The sequence below is a fragment of the Pteronotus mesoamericanus genome, unplaced genomic scaffold (assembly GCF_021234165.1).
Source record: "Pteronotus mesoamericanus isolate MK-2021 breed Mesoamerican mustached bat unplaced genomic scaffold, CSHL_Meso_final contig_25, whole genome shotgun sequence".
NCBI lineage: Eukaryota > Metazoa > Chordata > Mammalia > Chiroptera > Mormoopidae > Pteronotus > Pteronotus mesoamericanus.
In genome coordinates this window covers 1,459,166-1,482,814 of record NW_026555105.1, presented here as the reverse complement: position 1 = coordinate 1,482,814, position 23,649 = coordinate 1,459,166, and the positions used below count along the sequence as shown (strand labels likewise).

At 46.1% G+C, this 23,649-nt stretch overlaps 1 protein-coding gene across 1 annotated transcript; it reads right to left on the bottom strand.

Annotated features, from left to right (window-relative positions):
- Nucleotides 1-272: 272 nt before the first annotated feature.
- PRELID3B (PRELI domain containing 3B) lies at nucleotides 273-9,522 on the bottom strand. The gene is made up of 6 exons (XM_054573547.1): nucleotides 9,385-9,522; nucleotides 5,892-6,060; nucleotides 4,620-4,709; nucleotides 3,917-3,987; nucleotides 3,695-3,797; nucleotides 273-2,318 (listed from the first exon to the last, which is right to left on the bottom strand). Exons 1-6 carry the CDS (start codon nucleotides 9,414-9,416, stop codon nucleotides 2,199-2,201), a joined length of 585 nt encoding a protein of 194 aa, XP_054429522.1. The 5' UTR covers nucleotides 9,417-9,522; the 3' UTR covers nucleotides 273-2,198.
- Between the last annotated feature and the right edge of the window lie 14,127 nt (nucleotides 9,523-23,649).

The following is a 23,649-nucleotide window of genomic DNA, read 5'->3' as shown; positions in this document are numbered from 1 at the left end:
AAATGTACACTTTACTCTTCACACTTAAAAAGATTATAATCAACCCTGGCAGGGGTGGCTCAGTGGATTGAGCTCTGGCCTGCGAACTACAAGGTCGCTAGTTTGGTTCCCAGTGAGGGCACATGCCACGGTTACCAGGCAGATCCGCAATGTGAGTGTGACAGAGGCAACCACACATTGATGTTTCTTTTCCTCCATCTCCCTCCCTTTCCCTCCTCTAAAAATAAATAAAATCTAAAAAAAAAAAAAAAAAAGATAATCAGGAAACACCATGGTTAAAAGGAAGTTTTTATTAACAAGAAAGGTTCTTCTTAATTTGCCTAAGATCCAATTTTAGTATCAAATAAGTTAGGATGCTCTGGCCCAAGAATCTAGTCTATGAACCCTCTTCAAGTGCAGTCCTCTCAAATGTGCATTTTGTATTTTTTCCAGTAAAAACCATAAATACCAGCTATTTAACTAAAAGGAGTAACTACATAGGAATATAAAAATTCAGAGAATTTTATCATTACATCAGAATAAAAAAAAAAATCGAACAAAATAAAATTTGTTAAATCTTTTTATCATCCGGGCATTCATTACACCTTTCTCAGAACAAGTATAATTCACAGAAATTATACAAGGCAATTTTTATTAAATATCAGTATTTAGCTGAAAATTATTTCAACTGTAAAAACCATCTCTGGTTACAAAAAATAATCAAAAAACTTACTGAATGTCATTTGTTTTTACAAATGCCCTAGTAAGTATTAAGCTAAACAGTATTTTAAGTAGAGAATCACTAATTTTTCCGTAGTTTGGTACACTATTCCTATGGTTTATGTACATGTTACCTGGTTTCTTTTTACAGGAAACCTGACTAGAAATTTATCACATTAAGCACTGTGAAATAAAGGCAAGATCTAATCACCTTTTAACGAAAATACTAAGCGACAACTGCAAGTATCAAAGATATTTTTTACTGGTTGACAAGTGCTATAAAATATGAAATGAAATACATTCACTGGGTTGTTTTCCAGAGTGCAGCTGCCCTTTGGCACCGAAGTGAGGATGTCTTGTAAATAAAGGCTGCAAACCAGTTCACGCAGCGGTTAGCGCAGGTCAATGCTTCTCCTCCCCGTTGTTCCGCTCCCGCGCCCCGCCGCCCCCACCCCTGCAGCGGCACACTATTATTAAAAACATCAAGTACCTGGGAGTTATGCCTCCGATCAAGACATCATTTCAGTAATTTCAAATGATGTACAGCTCTTCATGTAACAAAGATGTTTTGTGGTCACAATTACTTCAAAAAGTAATTATATTCAAATAACCTGACATATCATGCTTTAGCAATTACAGAACCATGATTTTGACACATGGCAATTTATAAGTTAGGCAAATGTGAAAAGCTCAAAGATGTGAACAGCTGTTCTGCTGTTTAAGTTCAGAGTGCTGCAAAATTCTGGTAATGACTTTATTTTTTTCAGTTAACATAACCAGCCCACGACACTGAATACTAACTCATAAAGTACAAATCCAAGGAAGGTAATACCTTCACTAAGTTACAAAACTTTGGCAAATCAACGCAGTACTTGTTAACAGAATAAAATCCTACTTTTGTTGGAATTATACTCGAGGGATAATTTTCACTCCGAAAATGTCAGTTAAGTACCAAATTAAAACACTGGTCTTTAGAGGTGGTTTATAGCAGAGCAGGCTATTTTATACAAATTTAATATATCTTTTAAAACTAGACCATTTCCCCTCTGAATGCGAGATCCCCCTTAAGGTTTCCCACTGCAGGGCGACTATGTCTGTGTGGAGGCAGCTCTGCTCTGTCCTGGGGCTGGTCCAAGGCCAGGGAAGAATTCTGGTGCATGAAAAGCTTGGAAATTCTACCTGAAAGAGATGTAATGTGCTAACACCAATTTCCAAGCACTTTTCAAAAACTGTTAAATTTTCACGTCAATATTGCAGTCTTCAAAACCAGAGTCATTTCAAACAACACTAATAACTTCAGATGTTCCCTTTTATTTAGCATCCCTGTATCTGTTTTTATCAAGTCACATAACCTTTCTTCAGCTTATTAAAAAAAGAAAATTCTACCTAAAATATAGTTGCATTTTTTTCTTTACTTTCGTTGTATTTTTTAAATAATGAATAAATACAATGCCAGCTAGTCGAGATCCGCGGAGCGGGGTGTCGCCTACCAACGCTCGTCATTTTTCTACAAACGCCGCCGCCGCCATCGGGGTCCTTATGCTGCCTCTTGCTGAAGCTGTCAATTCCTCAATCTCCGCATTTAGTTTGTGAATCACCCATTCCATCGCTTCTCGGCCCTTAAAAAAATCCAACACGCTGACTGTTACCGAGTGAGAGCAAAGGCGTGTAGCAAGCAAACAGCACATCAGGGAGCGGCAAGGAGCACTGCGTGTAATACCTAACCTCACCGGCACGGGCTGTTCTGTCCTTGCCGCTTCTTCCTAATGTTATTTACCAAATATCAAATGCTTTCATTTATAAACTGATTTTTATTTTGTATGCAAAAGATGTTCTCAAAAGAATCTGTCATTCAATGACAGTGATTAGAGCCGCCCCCTTTTTGGAGGTGAGGTCAAGCCCCCTTTTTCTTTTTATGTCTGTATTTTAAACCAAAATCCCATCCAAGGTCTAAACTAAAGATTTAAACCAACACCTGGAGAGATCTGGCCGGACTCCCTCAGCCACCCTCGCCCGGCGCCCCACACGGCTCCCCGAAGAAGAAAAAGCAGCACTCCATTCCCCCGTCTCGGGGCCCCTGTGCCCTCGCGGCCTGTCTGGAATGCTTCTTGCACAGCCCTCCCGACCGCTCCGCCGCGCCCCTCCTCCCGAACTCAACGGAAATACCCTTCTGTGAACACTCGTTACACACCCCCACGCCTTCCTGCCCTTCTCCTTTCCTAACGATGGGATGTGCCGTCAGTGGTGCCTTCCTCGGTCCCGCAAGGGCAGGAACCACGTGTCTGTCACTTCCCGCTGGATCTCCAGCCTAGCCTCGCACTCTGCCTGGCACAGAGACGGCGCCTACGAGTAAGTGTCTTCCGACCGCTGAGCGATTGCATTCACTGTGTTATAAAACAGTGCGCTAAGCATCCTGTTCTCTAAACTTAGTTTAAATCGTGCATTCTCAGCGGGGCAAACATTAGCTAGGTGGTGACAGGGAAAACTCCCTTTTTTATGTATAAAGCCTACCTGTCTGCCTGTCTATGTGTTCAATGCCTGTATGCGGCAGGGACATTAGGAAAAAAAGTCTGCAATGGATCTAGGAGGGGGGAATAATGAAAAACGCTGACAGTTCCATTTTTAAACAGGGACATGTGGCAACATGTCATTAATTGTCCCATGTGCTGGGCCTCAGGCCATACACTTTCCATGTTACCTCATTTACTCTTCATGCCTAAACCCATGAGACGGGCCGTGAATCTCCGCTCCATAGATGGTAAACTGAGGCACAGAAAGGTTAATGTAAGGGCCCACGGCTGAAAGGCTGGCAAGAGTAAGAGCTCAGGCGTGAACCCCCAGGTGTGCTGGGCCCCAGAGCCTGTGCACGTGACAGCCTGTGGAGCCACGCCGCAGCGCTCAGAGTCAGCCGGTGAGGCCACACACATGGCCAGAGCTAAGCTCCCCCAAGCGGCAGCGGCCAGAGGGGCAGCGCCGGGGGGGCCCCCCCGCGCACCTTGTTGGCGTTGGAGGAGATGGTGCTGGCCATGAGCCCTTCCAGGTAGCTGCTGAGGCTGACTCCCTTCACCGTGATGATGGCTTCCTGAGTCAGGACCGTTCTGGAACAAAGCAGAGTCACACAGCCTCAGAATGGCCTCACTGTCATTTTTTCAAGAAATATTTGGTAAAAGAATGAAAACAACAGTAAAATAAGTTTGTTAAAACATTTTTTACTTACTTTTCTGGGTTCTGAGGATGCGGTTTATATATAAGTCTCTCATCTACTGAAACCATATTTGTAAAAGAAATCTATAGAAATTAAAAAAAAAACAAAAACCCAAATCATTTTGGAAACCAAGATAAAAAACATTTTCAAAATTAATTCACAAGCCCAAATCTTGCTAGCTAAATATACGAAACAATAAACCACTTTGATATTACTGTGTAAGTAGAGTTTAAATTTCACTGTTCATTGCTTACTTTTTATTAAAAAATAATAAGCTTGAGCCCCAGCTCGTGTGGCTCAGCAGACTGAGTGCCAGCTTGCGAAGCAAAGGGTCGCCGGTTCGATTCCCAGTCAGGGCACCTGCCTGGGTTGCAGGCCAGGTCCCCAGTAAGGGGCATGTGAGAGGAAACCACACATAGATGTTTCTCTCCCTCTCTTCCTCCCTTCTCCTCTGTCTAAAAATAAATAAATAAAACCTTAAAAAAAAAAAAAAAAAGGAGCTTGAAAAATGTTACAAGAGTAAGGTCACACACGTAATCCCAAACTTGCTGACTGAGAGCTGTCCCCTAGGAGCAGCAAGCAGCGAGGCTAAGCTGCTGCCAGGCAAAGACAACACAACAGCTAAGCACTGATTTCCTAAACCCCAACAAAGAGCTAGAGACAAAAACTTAAGCCAAATAGTTCAAAACAAAAACAAAAGGAAATCGAAACTTACATTAGTGGATTTAAGCTCCATTGTTTTCTCTACAGGATCAACTACAGAATGTTCTTGCACATATGTTTTGGTTCTCGCTGCACCAATAAGCTAAAAAAAAAATCCACAATTAGTAATTAGAGGAGGAGGAAGGATTTCTTAACAAGCATATCAATATTTTATTTGAAAGTAAAATGTGTTAAAGTCTCGAATCAAAAATCTGTTTCATAAAAAACAAGAAACATGAGGCATCAGACAGAGGGCAGACAGGAGACCGCCGGAGAGGGGCGGAACGCACACCCCGGGGACGAGAGCGACCCCACACAACGCCCCCCTTGCCCCCCAGCCGTGAGGCAGGGAGCCAGCGGCCCCCTGAGAGGGGGCTGCGGGGAGGGCAGGGCGCTGAGCCTGCGGGGCGACGAAGGGGCACCGAGTCCGGGACGCCCGCCGCTGGGGGTCTGGGAACCGGGGACGCAGCACAGGGAGAGCGCGCGGGCCGGCGGCCACGGGCCCAGCGTGGGCCCAGAGCTGTCCGTGGGCCGGCGCCACGGCGCCCCCCTCCAGGCAGGAAAGCACAGCTCACGGAGGAGGGCGTCCCGTCCAGTGAGCATCAGGTCGTGCTCTGACGCCAAGCCGCTCACCCTGTCGCGCGCATTTGTGTTCCCACCGCTGAATGCAGGGCCCGCCCAAAGCGCTACGTTCCTGCTGAAAACAGTGCTAGTTTCCTCATGGACCCGCCTTCTAGAAAGGAGGCCTCTACTGAAAACGGGGTCCGCTTATCCTATCAGACTTCTTCCCCATTCTAAACTGGCCTTCCAGTTTCTTGCTGGTTTAATTGAATCACTGAAGCCTGCTTCATTGTAACGGAATAGAATTATGTTTTTAAACATAGGGGGAGCAGTACTAGACCTTGGAACGATAGCGAAGTCCAAGAACATGCCGCTCTCTCCATGGGCACGTGACTGCCAGCTAGCACCCCCCAGACCGTTACTTCTGAACCCCACCACGGGTCTCAAGTTGCTGGCCAAAGCAGGAAAGGCAGAATATGGCCCACTTGAGATCACAGAGCATTAGCTGGCTTCCTTCAGAAAGTTTTATTGGGTGCCTTCATGAAGACTGTAATAATATTTCCAATTCATTATACACTCATAACTCAAGTTTATTATAATACAATTTGAACTGATGCAAAAATGACATTCAGAACCCGCTCCCGCAGCCTATTTGAAATTACAATGTGGTTTAGGAAAGTTCCCCCCAGCAGTCACATTTCTGCAGGAATAAAGATGCACTTACAGACTTCACCATGGAAGGCAGTCCCCACTCCGTGCTGAGAAGCCTATGGCTGTGCAACTTTCCAGAAGGATCTACGTGTCTGTCCAACACATCAACTCCCACCACGCTGGGGTTCATAGGGTTCGGGTATTTCTGCATTGCGGCTGTCGTAACAGTTTCCCATGGGTGGCTGCAACATAAAGTGCAATCAAACATTGAACGACATGCATATAAATTAGGCCGGTTTTATAACCCATCAAATTATTCTTTACAATTGAAGTTAACCTAGGGAAAATTATTTTCTGACACACTGAAAGATAATTTTGAGGACTCAATCTACATTTTAAACATATATAGGTTTCAGTATTTGTTCAGCATACAGGTTATACAGTACAATTAATTTTTATAAAGATTAAAACAGCATATACAGCATCACACTACAATTTCTTAAACAATCTTTCCTATTTACCCATGTCCACTTTCACATGTAAATTGTTTCTAAGAACCAAATTCATAAAAATGTACTTAAAAATTATGTCTACAGAAACAAGCAGCAAAAATGTTATACTATTCATTCTTTTGGCTGACCCCAATTCTGTGAAGCTATAAAGTAATGAAAGTACAGTAACTTACATGCACTATAAATTCTTACAATGATTACAAAGATTCAAAATATTATTTAAAGGTCATATTGGAAATGTATTTTTCTCTATTTTAAGGTAACAGCAGTGACCCCCTCCAATCTTTGTCCATTGCTTTGCTCTAAGGAGTGATTCTGATTTGTTTTGAAAAGGTCACTCACTATAATAAAATGCCTTAAAGATGCTACTGATAGGCTATTTTCTAATAATCTTTTTTTCATATAATAAGCATTTGCTTATTTTCTAGGATTGAAATGGAACTTGCACTCCTTTCTCCCTTGAAAAAGCACACGTGCCCGGGTGACTCAAACACGATGTACATTTGTGCACCTCGCAATTTACGTGAATGAGATGCCGCACAGAAGACGTCCTTTTCAAAAGAGCCCCTATTAACCAAACTGAATAGGGAAGGTGGCAACTTTCAGAGAACTGAGCCTGACAACCACATCAGGTCGACAGAAGGAAAATCTCAATACCACCCCCTTCCCAGAACCCTGGACAACACCAGTGACATTCCTTGTAATGTTTTCATTTTGCTACAATATTATGCAAATTTAGAACCTCATTGTTTGTAATCTCAGGCCCTTTCCCAGCAATCAATGCAGACATGGAAGCGGAGCTACTTCATTGATCTAAACAGTCCCTACAAATAGGGGCCACACCCGCCGCACGCTCACTGTTCCCAGGGAAACTGAAGTGAAAGCTGAACACCCTCTCCTGCTCCGGCCACGCGGGGCTGGCGGCTGGGGCGGTTGCGCCACACTAGCAATCGGGTCCCCGCCGCCCTCCGGAGTGATGCGGACTAACCCCGAACTAAGGCAGCTCCATGAAACACAGCGCGCGCAAACCTTACAGAGGGCCTGTCGGGCGGGCCGTCTTCCTGCCACTAACGGCCAGTGTCACCGGGCGGGCGACCAGACCCCGCGCTGGAAGGCATGCAAAGACAGCCCCCGAGGGCAGTCCGGAGAGCCTGGCGGCAGCTCCTGACCTGCCCAGCTCCCTCCCCTGTCACAGGAGGCGGGAGACACCGCAGACTCCAATGAGGCAGCGACACGGTCCTCCGACCCACGGACCGGCGCCCGGAGCAAGCGCCGGCCGGCGGAGTGGCCAAGGGCGTCAACGAATGACTCCGGATGGACGGCAGCCACGTGCCAGGCCTAGGGAGGTAGCGTGGGAACCAGCGACGGGAGACACAGGACGACGACGCAGGTGTCACTGTTAGACAGTCACAACCTCAAGGTGGGACACAGAGGGGAACGGCGTGACGCTCCTGAAGGCAGACGGGGTTCCACCCCCGCGGAGGCTGAGGAGACCGTGGGCCACGCGAGCAGAGATGTCTGGCAGGACCCGCAAGTGAGGGTCCCAAGTTTAGGAAGGGCTGGAGCCTGAGGCACAGGCCAGGCCGGCCAAGCAGCCGCGGTCGCCTGGGGAGAGCCAGGACCCAGCCTCGGAGCCCCCTCACATCCCAGTAAAGTCCGTGCCAACGAGGGAAAACAGAGAAGGTTAAGGACCACGGATGAACTGCTAGGCAAGGCCAGCGACAGGGCCTCACTGGACATTACAGCGAAGGGGAAGAAGAACGGGCAGAGCGCGCAGACGGGTGGCCTGCCCGCGTGTCAGGGAAGGCGGCGGAGAACGGCCTCGGAGGTGCAGGGCCGACGGGTGAGGCACCTAAACCGCAAGCGGATCACAGGGAAAAAGCCCCGCACCTCGCAGCCCAGGGCAACCCAGCTGAAGACCACCCTACAAATTCTGGGCCTTCCCCCAGAGCGACAACGGACCAGGAAGGAGGCTTCCCTCCGTTCTAACCCGCCGCGCTCGCCAGGACCCAGTGGACTCGAACGTGTCCCCATCACCAGGTCAGCGCAAGGTTTACGACTCTTCTTAAGGCCGAGCGGGGCAAGGAAAATACACTGCAGAGCTACGGACGTCAAACCGGTGTGGCTGCCGGAGCAAGCGCAGCGGAACGGAGCGGCGCGCCCAGAAAGGGGCGCACCCGCAGGTCGGCCGGCACACTTCCGGGCAAGTGGGGAGGAGGCAGGACAGTCAAGGGCGCCAGGGCGACTGGTTAACTACTTAGGCGACGCCAGGCCCGCTTGGATGGGTGGTTCCCCTGCACACGGAATCACGGACCCAGAGCGAAATTTAATTCCCAACGTCCCGCTGACTTTAGGCCCATTCGCGTCCGTTACTAAAAATTCCTGCTAAACCAGAGATGTCAGTGAGCGCGGCCTCTGAGGCCTCCACCTTCCACGTCGCAGGTGGGGACGGGTGAGCGAGGACACGCGGCCCATTGGAGCCAGCGCTGAACCTTGGACTCCCCTTCCAGGACTCTCGCTTCCTTAAGGCAACGAGCCTCCCGAGCTTCGCTTCCTGGTCGCTGCCCTTATCTGTCACATTCCGAGGAAAGGGCCTCCACCCAAAAGCCGGCGGGGCGGCGGGCGCTTGACAACGCCCACGCGTCCTCTGGGATCCTCGGGCCCGCGTCCCACGGGTTTCGGAAGGCCGGGGGTGCCACCCGGGGGCCGCTCGCACCGCGAGTGTCGTCCAGGACCTCGTGCTCAGCGACGCTCCCACCGCCCCAGTGGGGAGCAGGCCGCCAAGGCCCCGCCTCTGGCCCCCTTCCGGGCCGGGACGCGGCGGGGCTTGGAAGGTCGGGGCCCTGTCCCCTGGGGGCCCGTTCCCGGGGCGCAGGGCGGCGCGGGAGCCCCAGAACCCCGTGGGGCTCAGACTACGCTCCCCGACTAGGCCCGACGTCTGGAAGCTTCCTGAGGGTCGCCTCGACCTCGCCGCCACTCCAGGCCCGACCTGCCCTCCTACACCCCACGGCTGCCCCGTAGCGCCCACCGGCCCGCCCCACTCCCCAAACTTACTCAAAGACGTGCTCCGAAGTCCAGATCTTCATGGTGCCGGCGGCCTACGCGGTGTCCGGGCGGCGAAAGGAGGCAAAGAGGCCAGACAGGCCCCCGCCCCGCCCCCTAGGCACCCTGCCGGCCGCGCAGCGCGCACGCGCCGTCGGGCCCGACGCCAGGGACGTCCCGACGCACTGCCCCGCGCCCTATCCCGGCCCGGGTTAGGCCCCAGCCTTGCGCGCGGCGCAACAAAACCCCGCCCCTTAGCGCCGGGCGCACCGCGTCGGCGCAGTTCCGGGGGCAGCGTCTGGAGCCGCCGGCGTGGGCGCTGTGCTGCGCAGGCGCGGCACGCGGCCGCTGGCCCGCCCCCTCGCGGGCGTCGCGGGGAGCGCTGACCTCTGTGCGGAGTTGGGCAAGGCCCAGCGTGTACCCGGGTGCCCCCGCCTCGCCCGCCTGGCCGGTGCAAACCCGCCCCGTCCGTGCGCGCCTTGCGTTGCGACGCCTGTCGACAGCTGCGCTCGGCCCGATTGCATGGACGGTCCCTGCAGTGTTCACCTGGGCAAATGTTCTTGGCGCCCCGCTCATCAATGGCTCCCATCTCCTATCTCAGCCCGGGCTTTGGGACTCCAACGTCATCCAGCCTGCCAGTCCTTCACCTCTGTGCTTATTCCACCTGCTCTCCCAGAAATGAGGACCCCTGGAGGGGAAGACAAATTGACAACGAAAAGCTAACATCAGACAGTATGATTAATGCCCGATCGAAGGGGGTAGGCAGGCAGCAAGGAAGCTGGGTGGACAGATGGAGAAGCGTCATGGCCCTGGGTTTAGGTCAGATGTCACCCACAGGGAGGCCTCCCTCCATCACCCTTCCCCAGCGGGTCCCCCAACACCTACTTCCTCCATCAGGACATTCTCTTGTCTTTTTCGTAGTACTTATCGCCCTCAGAAATCATCTTGCTTATTTATTCAAGTGCCACTCAACTGAAGCCCTTGGGGACAAGGATCTTGTCTGCTTTGCTGAAAAGTGATTTTCAGTACCTTGCCTATAATAAAGGCTCAATGATTACTTATTGGAAAGCACAATAACCAATAATTGCTTGGGGAATGCGTGAATTACTGAAATCATCTAGTTTATCTGTTCAGCTTCTGCTAGACTGTAGGCCTCAGAGGGTGAGGTTCTTGTCAGACTTGCTCAGCGATCCCCTACATAGTAATGTGCCCACAGAACATGGATTTGCTGCATAAATAAATGAAAGGCTAAAAAGTGAGGGGGCAGGAGGGAATGAATGGCATGCGGTTACATCCAGATGAGTCTTGTTTACTGGACGAACTACCTGGTTCTGCTCTCAGGATAAGCTCTCTGCCTCCCATAGTCTACACCCTTGTACCCCCAACAGACAATTTGACATTTTGAAGGATGGCTGTGGAGGAAAATCTTTACATCTGGTCACTTGGAAGCTTGTGAGAGGAACTGCCTCAGTTTCTTAGCACCTTTGTTAAAAACAAATAAAAGCCAGGTTAATTTGGGAGGGAGGATAATTTTTAAAAGAGAGCTGGAGTTCTTTATATAGAAAAAACCCAGAAAAACTACATTAGACAGGAAGGAAATAATATGGTTGGATAGTTGCTAAGTGCAATTTGTGGTGCCGAGGACTTAAGAAAAAAAAAAAAAGCCTACAGTACTTAGAGTGAATTCTGGGTTGCGGGGGGTGGGGGGAAGCTTTAAGGCTGGCTGATCGCGCCTCAGCCTTGATTAAGACGCGGAGTTAATGTTGCTGGGTGTTAAACACTGGTTCAGAAACCATCAGCACAGAACAGCCTGTACCCGCTATTCCTGGACCTCCAAGAAGCTGTGCACCATCAGGGATTCCTCTTCTGTTTATTTTGAAGAATGATATTCTGCCGGCTCCTCCTCCCTGACTCCCCCACCCCAGTTCAAGGTTTCTGTTTTGTTTTGTTTTTGTTTTTAAGTCATGAAAATTAAATGACTCCTATCGTCCAACCATACTCTCTCAGCCCACTTTACTTGCTGGATCTGGAGGGGTGAGGATGGGAGCAAAGAGCGAAGGCCATCCTGGATCCCAGCATCTTTTCTGTGTGTCTCCAAGGTGGAAATCCTACCACAGGGTACGTGAATGTGGAGAGCAAGACCTTTACATACATTATCTCCTGGAGACTCATTTAGAAACACCCAAAGGAATCAAATGAATGGCTTTTAGATACCAAAGCCCTGTGTCACTGAGATCCCTCCCACAGAGACAGGGAAGTCATTATCCGGTCATTAACTGGAAATTAAGTAGATGACTGGCTCTGATGGCCCTTGTTCCTGGGATGACACACATTCCCCAGGTCCCTACGCCCTTTTCTGGGGACAGGGAGGGAAGAATGGCTCCTACCTGCAAGGGCCTTTTGCACCTGGCTGGGGAGCCAAACCCAGCCAAGGAGTAGCTAGAAGGCATTTAAAGGGAGGGCTCCCTCGGTGCCCTAGGTGTTTAGAGTAGACAGACCCATGGCTGACCTGCAGCCCCTTCGTGTGTGGCGGCGGGCAGAGCGTCTCCCTGGACTACAGCGAAGGCTTTGGCGGAAGGGCTGACACCAGGGGTTGGTACGCGACGACAGAGCTGGCAGCAGCAAGGGCAGAGGGGTCCCAGGGACAGGCCTCACAGGAGAAGTGGAGCAAGTCCTGAGCTCCAGCGTCAGCCGGGACACAGCTTTTATTTCCAAACTTCGGTCCTCTGCATGCCATCTTCATACCACCCATTCCACTATTACTTCATGTTTTACATCAGCTTCTTTACAAATGCACTTTAAATCAAACTTTACATAACAACTGTCAACAGAAAATCAATATTTTTTCCCCCTGAAAGAGGCTAAAGACTGTTAAAGTAAAACAGTAAGCTCCCTGCTCCCTTTTAGATTCTAGTAGCCGGCACATCTGACTTCACGGCTGGTTTTGACTCTTAATCCACCGCCTCAAACTCCAAGCCTCGCTCTTCCTCTAAACCTCTCAGCAGTGACCTTTATCTCTGAATTCACTGTGGACTTCAACTGTCCTCCTCTGCTCTTTCAAATGTCTCGTAGTCTCATTAATGCTCTCCATACTTCTTCTGGACTCAGAGGACATATTCTTTCTCCTTTCCCATCTTTTTGCCCTTGCTCCCTGCATTTATTCATTCAGCAAACAGCCACTATCACCTAGTCTAGGCCATCCCTGTCCCAAAGGAGCTGGCAGCGCACCAGCAATTCTCAACCAGGGTGATTTCCTCCAGGGGATGTTGGGCAATGTCATGAGTCAGCGACCGAATAGCTAAGCATGGGAGAGACCACCTGCGAGACTGATCGAGTCCTTGAGTGCCTCTTCAGAGATCTCGGTCACTGTGATTGGGCTGTGAAATCCAAACATATCGTGCAGGGCTTTTTACAGTTCGGTGGGGAAAGTTACGGCAAAAGCGAGCACTTGATTCACTGGAGGTAATAAGAATTTGCACAGAGTTACAGTTTAATCTAAGTTTTTCTGTGTGAGTGTGTGTATATATATATGTATATACCTCTCTCATACTATATAAAATACGTCATAATATATATGTGTCACTACACATGTGCATATATGTATGTGTAAATAAACTTACTATCATCATGTTATATTTCATTTATCAGGATGAAGTCTCAGCCACAATTTTTGTTTTTCATTGTTTACTGTGAAATTTTGGTGTTGTGCCCTGGCTGGTGCAGCTCAGTGGACTGAGCACCGGCCTGTGAACCAAAAGGTCGCCAGTTTGATCCCCAGTCAGGGCACATGCCTGGGTTGCGGGCCAGGTCCCCAGTTGGGGGCATGTGAGAGGCAACCACATATTGATGTTTCTCCCCCTCTCTCCCTCTCTCTAAAAATAAATAAATAAATAAATAAATAAATAAATAAATAAAATCTTTAAAAAAAGAGAAATTTTGGTGTTGGTTGTAAGTGGAATCAGTGGACTTATTGGGCACCAATTATACACTGAAAATGAGGGGTTTTTTTTTTTAAAGATTTTATTTCTTTATTTTTAGAGAGAGGGGAAGGGAGGAAGAAAGACAGGGAGAGCAGCATCCATGTGCAAGAGATACATCGATTGGTTGCCTCTCATGTGCTCCCAGCTGGGGGGGATCTGGCCCACAACCCAGGCATGTGTCTTGACTGGGAATCAAATCGGCAACCTTTTGGTTCACAGGCCAGTGCTCAATCCACTGAACCATGCCAGCCAGGGCAAAATGAGAGCTTTCTTAGACCCCAAAAGCTGGGACTGCGTAGGATGATCAGTTGGGAGAAAGATTCATAAGGACTGAGGGTGAGAAGCAGCCAGGGCTGAGGTAGGAGGAGAGGAGGGGCTTGAAGCATTTTAGGAAGCCCCCTGGTGGACCCTTGCACACACTCTCCCCTTTTCATGGGGGACCCACGTAACCCTTACGAAGTAGGGAGCCAGGGTCTGCGTGGCCACAGAGTGAGCCGGGGAGAGGAGACCTGCAGGACTCGAACCCGGGACATCAACATCCCGTGGTGTCTCCTATCTGGGCCACTGCACTGGTTAGGGAGGGAGAGACCAGGGGGCCCGAGGAGCTCAGAGGCGGCTGGAACCTCGGCCCCGGAGCCTGCCCGCTTGTCTCTGCAAAGGGGACCTCCCATTTCAGGAATCTCGTGTTACTTCTAATTTAACAAGTATCTCGAGTCAAATTCAATTTTGTTCCCATTAGTGATGGGAGATTCCGAGTAATTGTCCAGAATTTCCAATCTATTTGATTTCCCCCATCTCCTTTTTCTGTTTACCTAAGTATCTAACCCAGTTATCCCCGAATTCCTGGCATAAGAAATGAACCTCTTCTCTCGGGAGGACTTTGGCTATGCCAGTAATTCCTCATCCTGAGAAATTAAGGGTAATTTCTTAAAGCTAAACCAATTTGTCTTATTAGCAGCCTTCCTATAAGAGGCAGTCCGTACCGAAATCAGCTCCGCTTTCTCTCCATGCTAAAAGCTTTCGTGGCGAATGACTCCCTCGCACACGCTCTCCGACACAAAAGTATAAAGGCTGGCCACAAATTCTCACCAGGACAATAAAAATGCCATCCTTGCCCACGTGCCCTGAGACAAGCAGTTCTGTGATCCCTTAGTTCACTTTTGTTAATGTATTTGTTTTGGTCCCTGTGACGGCACTGGACACCGAGAGAGGGCGGTGACACTCGGCACTGAGGTTCGCCCCTTGACCGAGACGTGTCCTGAAGTCTACGGAAGGGCGCGGGGCCTGGCTCCACATTCTCCGGCGTTCTGCCGGAGAAGCAAGAGCTCCCTCTCCCTGCTGGAGGCCCATGGACCAATTGGGAAACAGACTCGGTTTTGGAGGGACTCCCTTTCTGAGACCCTCATCCACAGGGCACTTTGGGGACAGGGAATGACAAATGCTGCTGCACAGTGGCCCGGGACCGATTCAGACAGTTCCTCTTCGGGCGGTCAACTCTGGCACGACTTTATCTTGATGACCTTTCGGATATAACATGTCAGTGGCCAAAAGCTTGCACAGAGGGGGAGAGAACGGTTGCAGCAGCTGCCCCTTCCTGCGAGCGAATCAGCTGCCCGCCGTTGCCAAGGCCCAGCCATCCTCTCCTGCAAGGCCCTGGGGTGCAACCCGTTCAATGAGGAGTGCGCGGGAGAGGTTGATGAATATCCTGCCCTTTTCCAAAGCAGCCCCTATCACTCATGTTCTCTCGTTTGCCACGGTGGCATCTTGTAAAGAGAGGGAGGAGGGGCAATTATTCCTGTTTGCAGCTAAAATAATGGAAGCAGAGTGAGGCTGTCCCTCCCAGCCTTGTCCTCTCCCCCTGGATGTGGTGCGGGCTGGGGGCCTAGGGGCAGGCTGGCACATGGCCGCCACGAGGAGCTGGGGCATGTGCTGGCTGGCTTCCCGGGTTCTGGGTGGCGGGCCAGCCACAGCAGGACCCAGACGCTGGGACCCTCAGAGCGCGACCTGCCAGGCCTCCCTTATTCCTTCCGTGGGCGAGTGGACGGGTCGCGATGCTCGGCGTGTCGGTGGGGTGTGCGGATGCTCGCTGGACCCCAGTCATAGGGTGTGGGTAGAGTCAGCTTTCTGCTCTCTCATGATCTTCCTAAGAGGAGTTCTGCAGAAGTGTGATGTGTTTATGGATGTTCGAGAAACTGGGTCACAAACAAGCACAAAAGGATGGAAAGGTGAATGGAAAGTCGGTTGTCAGTCATGAACCATCACGGAATGACTCACGTGGCCCTTTAAAAAATATACATTATTTCGTCATCCAGCCCTTGTCCCCTGTGCAGGGGACGACGTGAAGCCGCGGGGTGCACCGAGGAGCTTGGCACCTGGGCAGGAAGGTCCTGAGTATGGCGCCGAGGGGAGTGTTCAGGGGCCCTTTTCCGTGGCTCTGCGAGTCAACAATATTGGGCAGCAGGCCCCGTGGGCCCTGCAGGGAGCCCCAGGCGGGAAGAAGGGCTGAGCCTCATGTCCTCAGTACATCGGCGCGTGGCCCCATTAGGGACAGCACCTGAATGATCGGTTAGGAAGTAACTGGCCAGCCTGGCGTAGCGTGTTCCTTGTACACTGCAAGTTTAGCCTCAGAATGTACCCACGTCCACCCTGCTCCTTCCGTTTCATTTCCCATCAACACAATGATAAATGCATGCGCTGGGCCCGCCAGGGAAGACAGAAAAGTAAGAGATTTTCTTACGGGCGAGGACTGCAGAGTGAAGCGTCGGTTCTAACCAAAGCCACGCCCGTCCGTGGACTGCGTGTTTCGTGAAACTGCAAGGAAGATGGCTGAGTGCGTGTGGGGGGATACATCGCGGTGCAGCCTTGGGTTCCAAACCCGAGGCGCCGAGTAGCTGGGGAGGCAGTGCCGCCAGGGCCACAGGCTGATGGACTTTATGGGCAGTGAAGGAAGGCGACGTCTACAGATCCAGCCAGGCTGCTTCCTCCTCTGGCCGGTCTGTTCCCGGAGAGCAGTGGAGAAAGCTGGTGGTAAGAAGTCGCTTCAGTGACTTCTCATTTCTTTATATGGCATCGACTGTATCTCTGAATAAGACAAAAAGTCCTCAAACAGCTTCAGTAAATATTGACATCAGCCAGCTGGTGTCTTAGCACAAATACATTCAGCTATGGACATGTTTAGTGGCATTAGTCAGCACGGAACATTGGCAGTACACCTATTAAAAATATACTTTGGGTAACTGTGATTTATTCAAAAGGCTAATATGAAATCTTTTAAGTGTTATTTAAAATTAATTGAAAAATAGAAGTCAATAGCTTTCTTTGATATCAACAAATGATCACTGATAAGCAATAATGGAAACATTTCATTTCAAATAACCCCAAATATAAATACCTGGGAAGAAACCTCAACAAGAAGTGTATAGGATCTCTGTGAAGAGAGTTATAAAGGTTTTCAGAAGAACGTAAGAAGACACTGGACCACAGGAAGCTGTACCATGTCCTGGGCAGGGTGATGGAATGTTTGATGCTGTCCATTCTGCCCAAATTAGTTTAATGAAATTCCAACCAAAATCCCAGTTGGCATCTTTTGGAACTTGACGGTAATTCTAATATTTATTTGGAAGAATAAAGAGGTGAGAAGAGCCAAGAAGGATTTGAAGAGGTAAAGAAAAACTTGGGCTATCAGGTATTACATTATCCAACCACAGTAGCTAGAATAGTCTGATACTGGGCAAAAATAGGTAGAAATAAATGGATAGTCTTAAAATTAACCTTAGTGTATATGATATTTTAGCATTTGATTTAAAGCAGCATTTCAAACCAATAGAAAAGGATAGATTAGTAAATAAATGGTTCTGGGATCATTCATTAAGTATTCAGAAAAAAACAGGAAGTTGCATTTTCTCAGGCTGTACACCTACATCCATTCTAGATTAACTGAAGAGAAAAATACTAAAAATCTAGTTATTTATACAAGTTCAGCTTCATAAATCGTACTGACTCACAAATATAGAAAACATCAAAACAAGGTTAAAAAGAAATATATGAAAGTATTTGCCATAAATATGATTGATTGAGTTAATTTTCCTAATATATAAAAAGGGATTTAAATGATTAAATCCACACGAAAACCCGTTAGAAAATAAAAATATCATAACAGACAATCTGTAGGAAAAGTGCAAGTGGTTAACAGATGTGAACAAAATGCGCAGCTGTATCGGTGAGCCAACAAACGCGAATGAAAACAGTGTACCACTTTGGTCTGTTCAGTTAGCAATGACTAAAACATAGCTCTTATTTGGAGTTGGTGAACTAGGCAATTTCAGACACTTCTGTTGAAAGTGCACATCGATGCAATCTTTCTGAAGAGCAATTCAGCAACATCGGCTCAGGGGGGCCTCTGTACTCCTCCTGGTCTGTGTGATTGGATGCAGAATCTACTGCCACAAAGGCTTTGCAACTTGGGACAAAGATCGAAATGGCAGAATTGTTCGCAACCATGTAACACTGGAAAAACTTAAAGGTCCCAAAGGTGATTTCCCGGTTGGATCTCGAAGGGACAGAAGTAGTGTTTCGAGGAGCGGAAGGGGAAGGAGGGATTTTAGGGAGAACGAGGAGCCCAGGGGAGTGAGGGGCCTGTGAAAGTTCACTGTGGTCGTGGGGAGACTGTCACGTGCTCTGTCAAGGTTGATGTGAGGAGTGCGGCGGGAGGAGGATGGGGTGCGTTCCAGAAGCTCGTGTGTCATTGTCTTTTTTTCCCAGGAGAACTTAAGGCGTCAGGATTCTGTGTGGGTCCTCTTTGCACCCTCCCAAGTTCCTCTGAGGTGCTTTGTAGATGTTAGTTAGTAAACACACTGATTTCTTTCAGAAGTTGAGTGGCTTTGAGCTCCATGTCATTGAGTTGTGTTACTCTACAGCCAAATGAAGACCCAGCAAAGTTGCTGAGGGGAAAAATTAATAAAGAGTCTTCCTAAGTAATGTGATTGATTCATTTTTATGACGTGCATTAAATGGTATTTTAAAATAGACTTATCTGAGCTTCAGTCAGCAGGGGGTGCACCAATGCTGGAAATTCCAATATTAACGAGGAGTAACGCGTGTTTATTAATCTACAGTTTTAAAATCCTGTTTACTATTTCCTTGGTGCCACTCGTTTTGCTCAAAAACCACAAAAATTTTTCATTTCTTACTTTCACACACATATACCTCTAGTAGGTGAACAATGCCTCAAAACCACCAGTTACACAATTGAGTTTTAAGAAGTGTTAATTTAATATTGTTATTTATTATTAGTTGTTAAAAGTGAGTGTGACATTTTAAAGCAATTGGTGTTATATAAGGAAGAGTTTAAATTGCCCTAATTATTTACACAGGCAAACTTCCCATCAGAATAGGGGAGAAAGTACTAAAAAAAAAATGGAGGTGATATTTCAATGGTCCACGTGGACACTAATACTACAATTGGAATAAGAATAATAGTTACCTAAGGGAAAGGACACTTCATAAAGCATTTATTAAAAAGAAGGAATTTGCTATTGGAATATTATTTTCTCAAAGTTTTCCCATGAAGCAGAATTAATAAAATGCTATGGTTTATTGAAATTTCAAAAGAAGAAGAAGAAGGAGGAGGAGGAGGAGGAGGAAAAACTGGAGTTGTATAGAAAAGTTGAGGGGAAAGTAAAATGAAGTTTGTAAGTAGAATTTTAGGTACAAAAAGAAACTCGAATGGCATACTTAAAAATTAAAGATAATAGCTAAAATATTGTACTAGAATAATAAGTCTTGAGATTAAAACAGTAAAATATAGGAATCAGCATTTGAGAGAAGACAAAAGAACAGCTACAGAATTCAAGAAAGCACACCCTGAATAGGAACAGAGAGCTACTTGTGTGTGTGAGTGTGTGTAGGGGGAGTTTGGAAACTTGGAGCTTCTAGATTTCCCTGGACAAGGCTGTGCTCTTTGGGAATGGCAACACATAGAGCAGCAGGGTCTTCTCCCTTCCAATTCCTTTAAAGTTTTACAAAGTGGCTCAAGACAAAGGAAAGTATCCGCTATAACAATGATCACAGAGGTCAATCAAAGTTAGTAAAAGGTTTTAAAACTTTGGTCGAAGGAAAAATAATGAAAACACCATGTGGAACTGAAAGGCAAAGATGTTCAAAAGGGAGAATGGGAGATATTTCAACACCGTGCTGCTCATGAATAACACACTTATAAGAAGTCACAGAGACAACTTAAAATGATGTTTCTACAAAGATATAGCAATGGTATAAATATGGGAAAACAAAGGTTGCAATAATAACATCAGTTAACTAAAGATAAAACATATTAAGTGAAATATGTGGATAGTTACACAAAGATAAGCAATACATAATTAAGATATAATAATTGTGAATTTATATGCACCAAATAACATAGCAACAAAACACACAAAGCAAAGAATGAAATAACTTCAGGTAAAAATGAACAAAAATTCAGTTATACACGACTATTAAATTCCTTATAATCAAAACCATGGCAAGTAAAATAGACAACATTCTATAGTCTATAAATGAGATCTAATTTCTTTAGAATTACTCAAAGGACACTGACACATTTTGTCACTTGCTAGTGTACATAAAAATTAAATAAATAAACTTCACCAGAGCTTTCACAGGCTTCATTCTAACCAAAATACAACTAAAAGTTGAAAGTAAAAGCCCTAGGAATAAACAAACACAATGTCAAGTTACTCTGATATTTTTAAATAATCTTCTAAAGAACAACTGAGACAATAGAAAAAAATCAAGAACTCAATAAAGGGCAAGTTAGAAAATAATAATAATAATAACAATAATAATATACCTAACAAAATAAAGCTTCGAGGAAATATCAATAAAAGCTTTAAATGTCTTATTCTTAAAATTAAAAAATAAAGTAAATAAATTATTCTACTTAATATCTTAGTGAAGGAAAAACACAATGTAAGAAATAAAAAAGATAAAGTCATAAGCTGGAAAGCATAAATTAAAATGCACAGAAGAAAATGATGATTTCTTGAAGCTTTACCAACATAAACCAAGTCCTGCGATCTAATCAAGAAAATATCCCAAACATATAAAAACAGAAATTAGGAAAGAGATAGAAACTCCATTGAAATAAGAAGTATAAGAAAAAATATCTACAAATATGCCACTGTATTTGTAATTCTGAAAGAAATGGGGTAATTTCATAAAAATAAAAATTCCTAAAATTTATGCAAGGCAAAGAGACTCTTTAGAGATTGATGGAAGGAAGAATTCAGAAGTCATCAAAGAAATATTCCAAATTCAATAAAAAGGCTCTGACTCAGAGTAGATTTTAAAAAATATTTAAAGAAATTGGTTATACTATGTTACAAAGAGTGTTCCTGCCAGAGAAACAATTAATATATTACTGATCAAGATACACACCCCAAACAACCAGTCACTGTCATGGAGATAGGCGGGGAAATCTTAAGTAAAATCCACCAAAAGAGCATTGCATTACAAAGTAAAATATATCCCTGAAATGCAAGGATGGTTCAATCACAAAGTCTTATGTGACATTAATAAATTAAATAAAAATCTGTATAAGGCCATTTACATAAACACTAAAAAGTAATTTGAAAAAATCCAACACATATTCCAACTACATATTATTTGTTTTTAAAGACTAGAATTTATTCATATATTATGAAAAACATTTTTTAAATCAAAAGACAATGAAAAAATCCAGACACATTTCTACAAAAGCAGAATGGAATTCAAGTGTTGCCTTAACTTAATATTTTTTTGGAATATCTGTTCAATAAACTAAGAGCCAAAATTAAGACATAAGAATACATATCAGGCCTATAGAGACAAAATATTCAATCTCAGGTGATAAAAAATATAAATGTACTACAAAAAGTTACAAGATATAAAAGCAATACCTAAAATCAATAGCATTCTTATGTATCAGGATTAACATTTCATTTAATTATAACAAAAGAAATCATAACAAGAAAATTAATTATAAGTTTATTTATAGGAATAAGCAAGGGATAGTGTATAAAAAATGATGCAAAACTTACTGGAAAGTACAAAGGAGGACAAAACAATGTGGAGGAATGCTGTGTCCTAGAAGACAAATATTCTAAGGATGAGAATTCGCCCCAAGTCCAGTGCAAATCCCTAGAAGATGTTACGCAGAACAAACCAATGAGAACAACTGAAGTAAACAATTATAATCTTTGTTAGGAAAGAATGGTCATAGGAAAATATAAGCAAGCGGAGAGGTGGATTTACCGTGAAGCTCATGAAGCTTCAGCTTCCCGATCCTCGCCCTGTGGTCCTTCCCGACGTCCTGGGAAGAGTTCTGGCAATGTGTTCTCATGATCAAGTGTTTTTGTAAGATTTGCAAAAGTAAATACATTTTCTTTATGAGCCCTGCCCCCTCAAAGATATAATTCTACCATGCCGGTTATCAAATTATGTTATAAATCTGCAATAATTCCAAAGGTTACCAAAAAAAGAGGAAAGATAAAAAGGAACAAAAAAGGAAAAGAGAAACAAAATTAAAAAATCTCCCAAAAGAACAAAAGCAATGAAAAAACAAAAACAAAACAAAACAAAAACCCCCAACCCAACAAAAAAAAGTGTACCTAAGTGGCGTAGGAAAATCAATCAAACGAATAGAAAAATAGCTAGAAATAAATCCATTGATATGCAAAATTGAGCTGTATGAGAAGGTGTCACAAAAATGTGATGAAAAAATGAATAACTTAATATCCGGTATTGGCTAACAGGCTGGGTATGTCTGAGAGGGTAACAACAGCCTGGTTTGGGTGTGAGAACAGATCCTGGTCGTTCCCACCAGGGGCCATTGGACAGGATGGTGACATAGTCCAGCCCTGGCTCAAATCAGGGAATTGGGGGACACATGTTAGATCTCTGTTCTACTAAATTGAACTTCAGAGGGATTAGCTCATTAGACATAAGATATTTGATTCTAACCAGATATTTGGAAGAGCGACACAACTTTCTAAGGACTGACCAAACATTTGACGACATGTACATCGCTTTTATAAATGAAAATGAGGAAAATCAGGAAGGAAACAACTGTTGGGGAAAATAATGTGGGAATGAAGTAGGACAAAGGGTTAATATTTAAAGATGAAGCCACTTCAATATATACCAGTACAATGGAAAGTCCAAGAAATAAAGAGGCAAAGTTCGTAAGTAGACGATGCACTAAAGAACAGAGATTAAACAAAAATATGAAAAAGCATTGGGTTTTCAAATGAACTGAAAAATGCTAAGAAAAAAAAGACAACAAAATGCTGAGTGCGATAGCAATAGGAGCTGTTAAAACAGGTCAGGGCTGCTAAAACGTTTCACAAGACGATGCCTAATTGCTGGTAGGGCTGTGGCTACACGGGCGATTGTGTAGGTTGCAGGCAATAACTTCCTTCTGAGCAAAAACAAAAGGAACATATTGGCAGTATTAAAAATAGAATAATAAAAAAAGTTGCTGCCTTTTCCCTCCATCACCCCACATTTAAGAAAACAGCAGGCAGAGGTATCAATACATAAAGAAGATAAGGAATGTTGAGTTGGAAATTCTAGGTCTAAATCCCAATTTTAATGCTTTCCACCTGAGCGACCCTGGAAAGCTGTTTCATTTCTCCCTGCTCCTCGGGTTCCTCGTTCGCCGAGCTGGGGTTATGCTCTGCTCCTCAGGGGGTTTCAGAGGGGGTTAAAGGCAAGAGTGTGCGTGTGTCAACTGAAAAGGAACTTTGTCCCTTTGTCCATGGGCTTCAGTTTTCTTACCTGGAACACGAGGGTTACAATACCTGTCTCACAAGCTTGTTGCAGTAGTGCAATCGGATATTGCATTCGTCCATTTGTTCATTCGTGTATTCCACCACCGGGGCCCGGTAGTGACAGAAGGCTGTGACCACACGTCGGTGCCGGCCACGCTGGAGTGAGCCAGGCCAGCCCAGCTGGGCATTCCGCGGCCAGCCAGGGCTGCGTCCAGGGACGGGCTTGTCCGAGGGTGCTCACGCTGCTGGTCTCCACAAAGACAAAAGTGCTGGCATCAGTCAGGGGACCACGCTCAGTGCTCCTCGAAGGAAGCGTCACGGCTCCACTCCCTCTCTGGGCCCCGCGTACAGGCAGGGAGTTTGCCTGCCTGCTCCGCCCGCCGGCCGGCGGCCTGGCTGGCCGGCTGCGGACGTGTTTCCAGGAGGGGCATTCGTTTAAGTGAATAATCTGAAGTCACCTCGAGGGCCAACACAAAGAAGGGTGACCAAGCAAA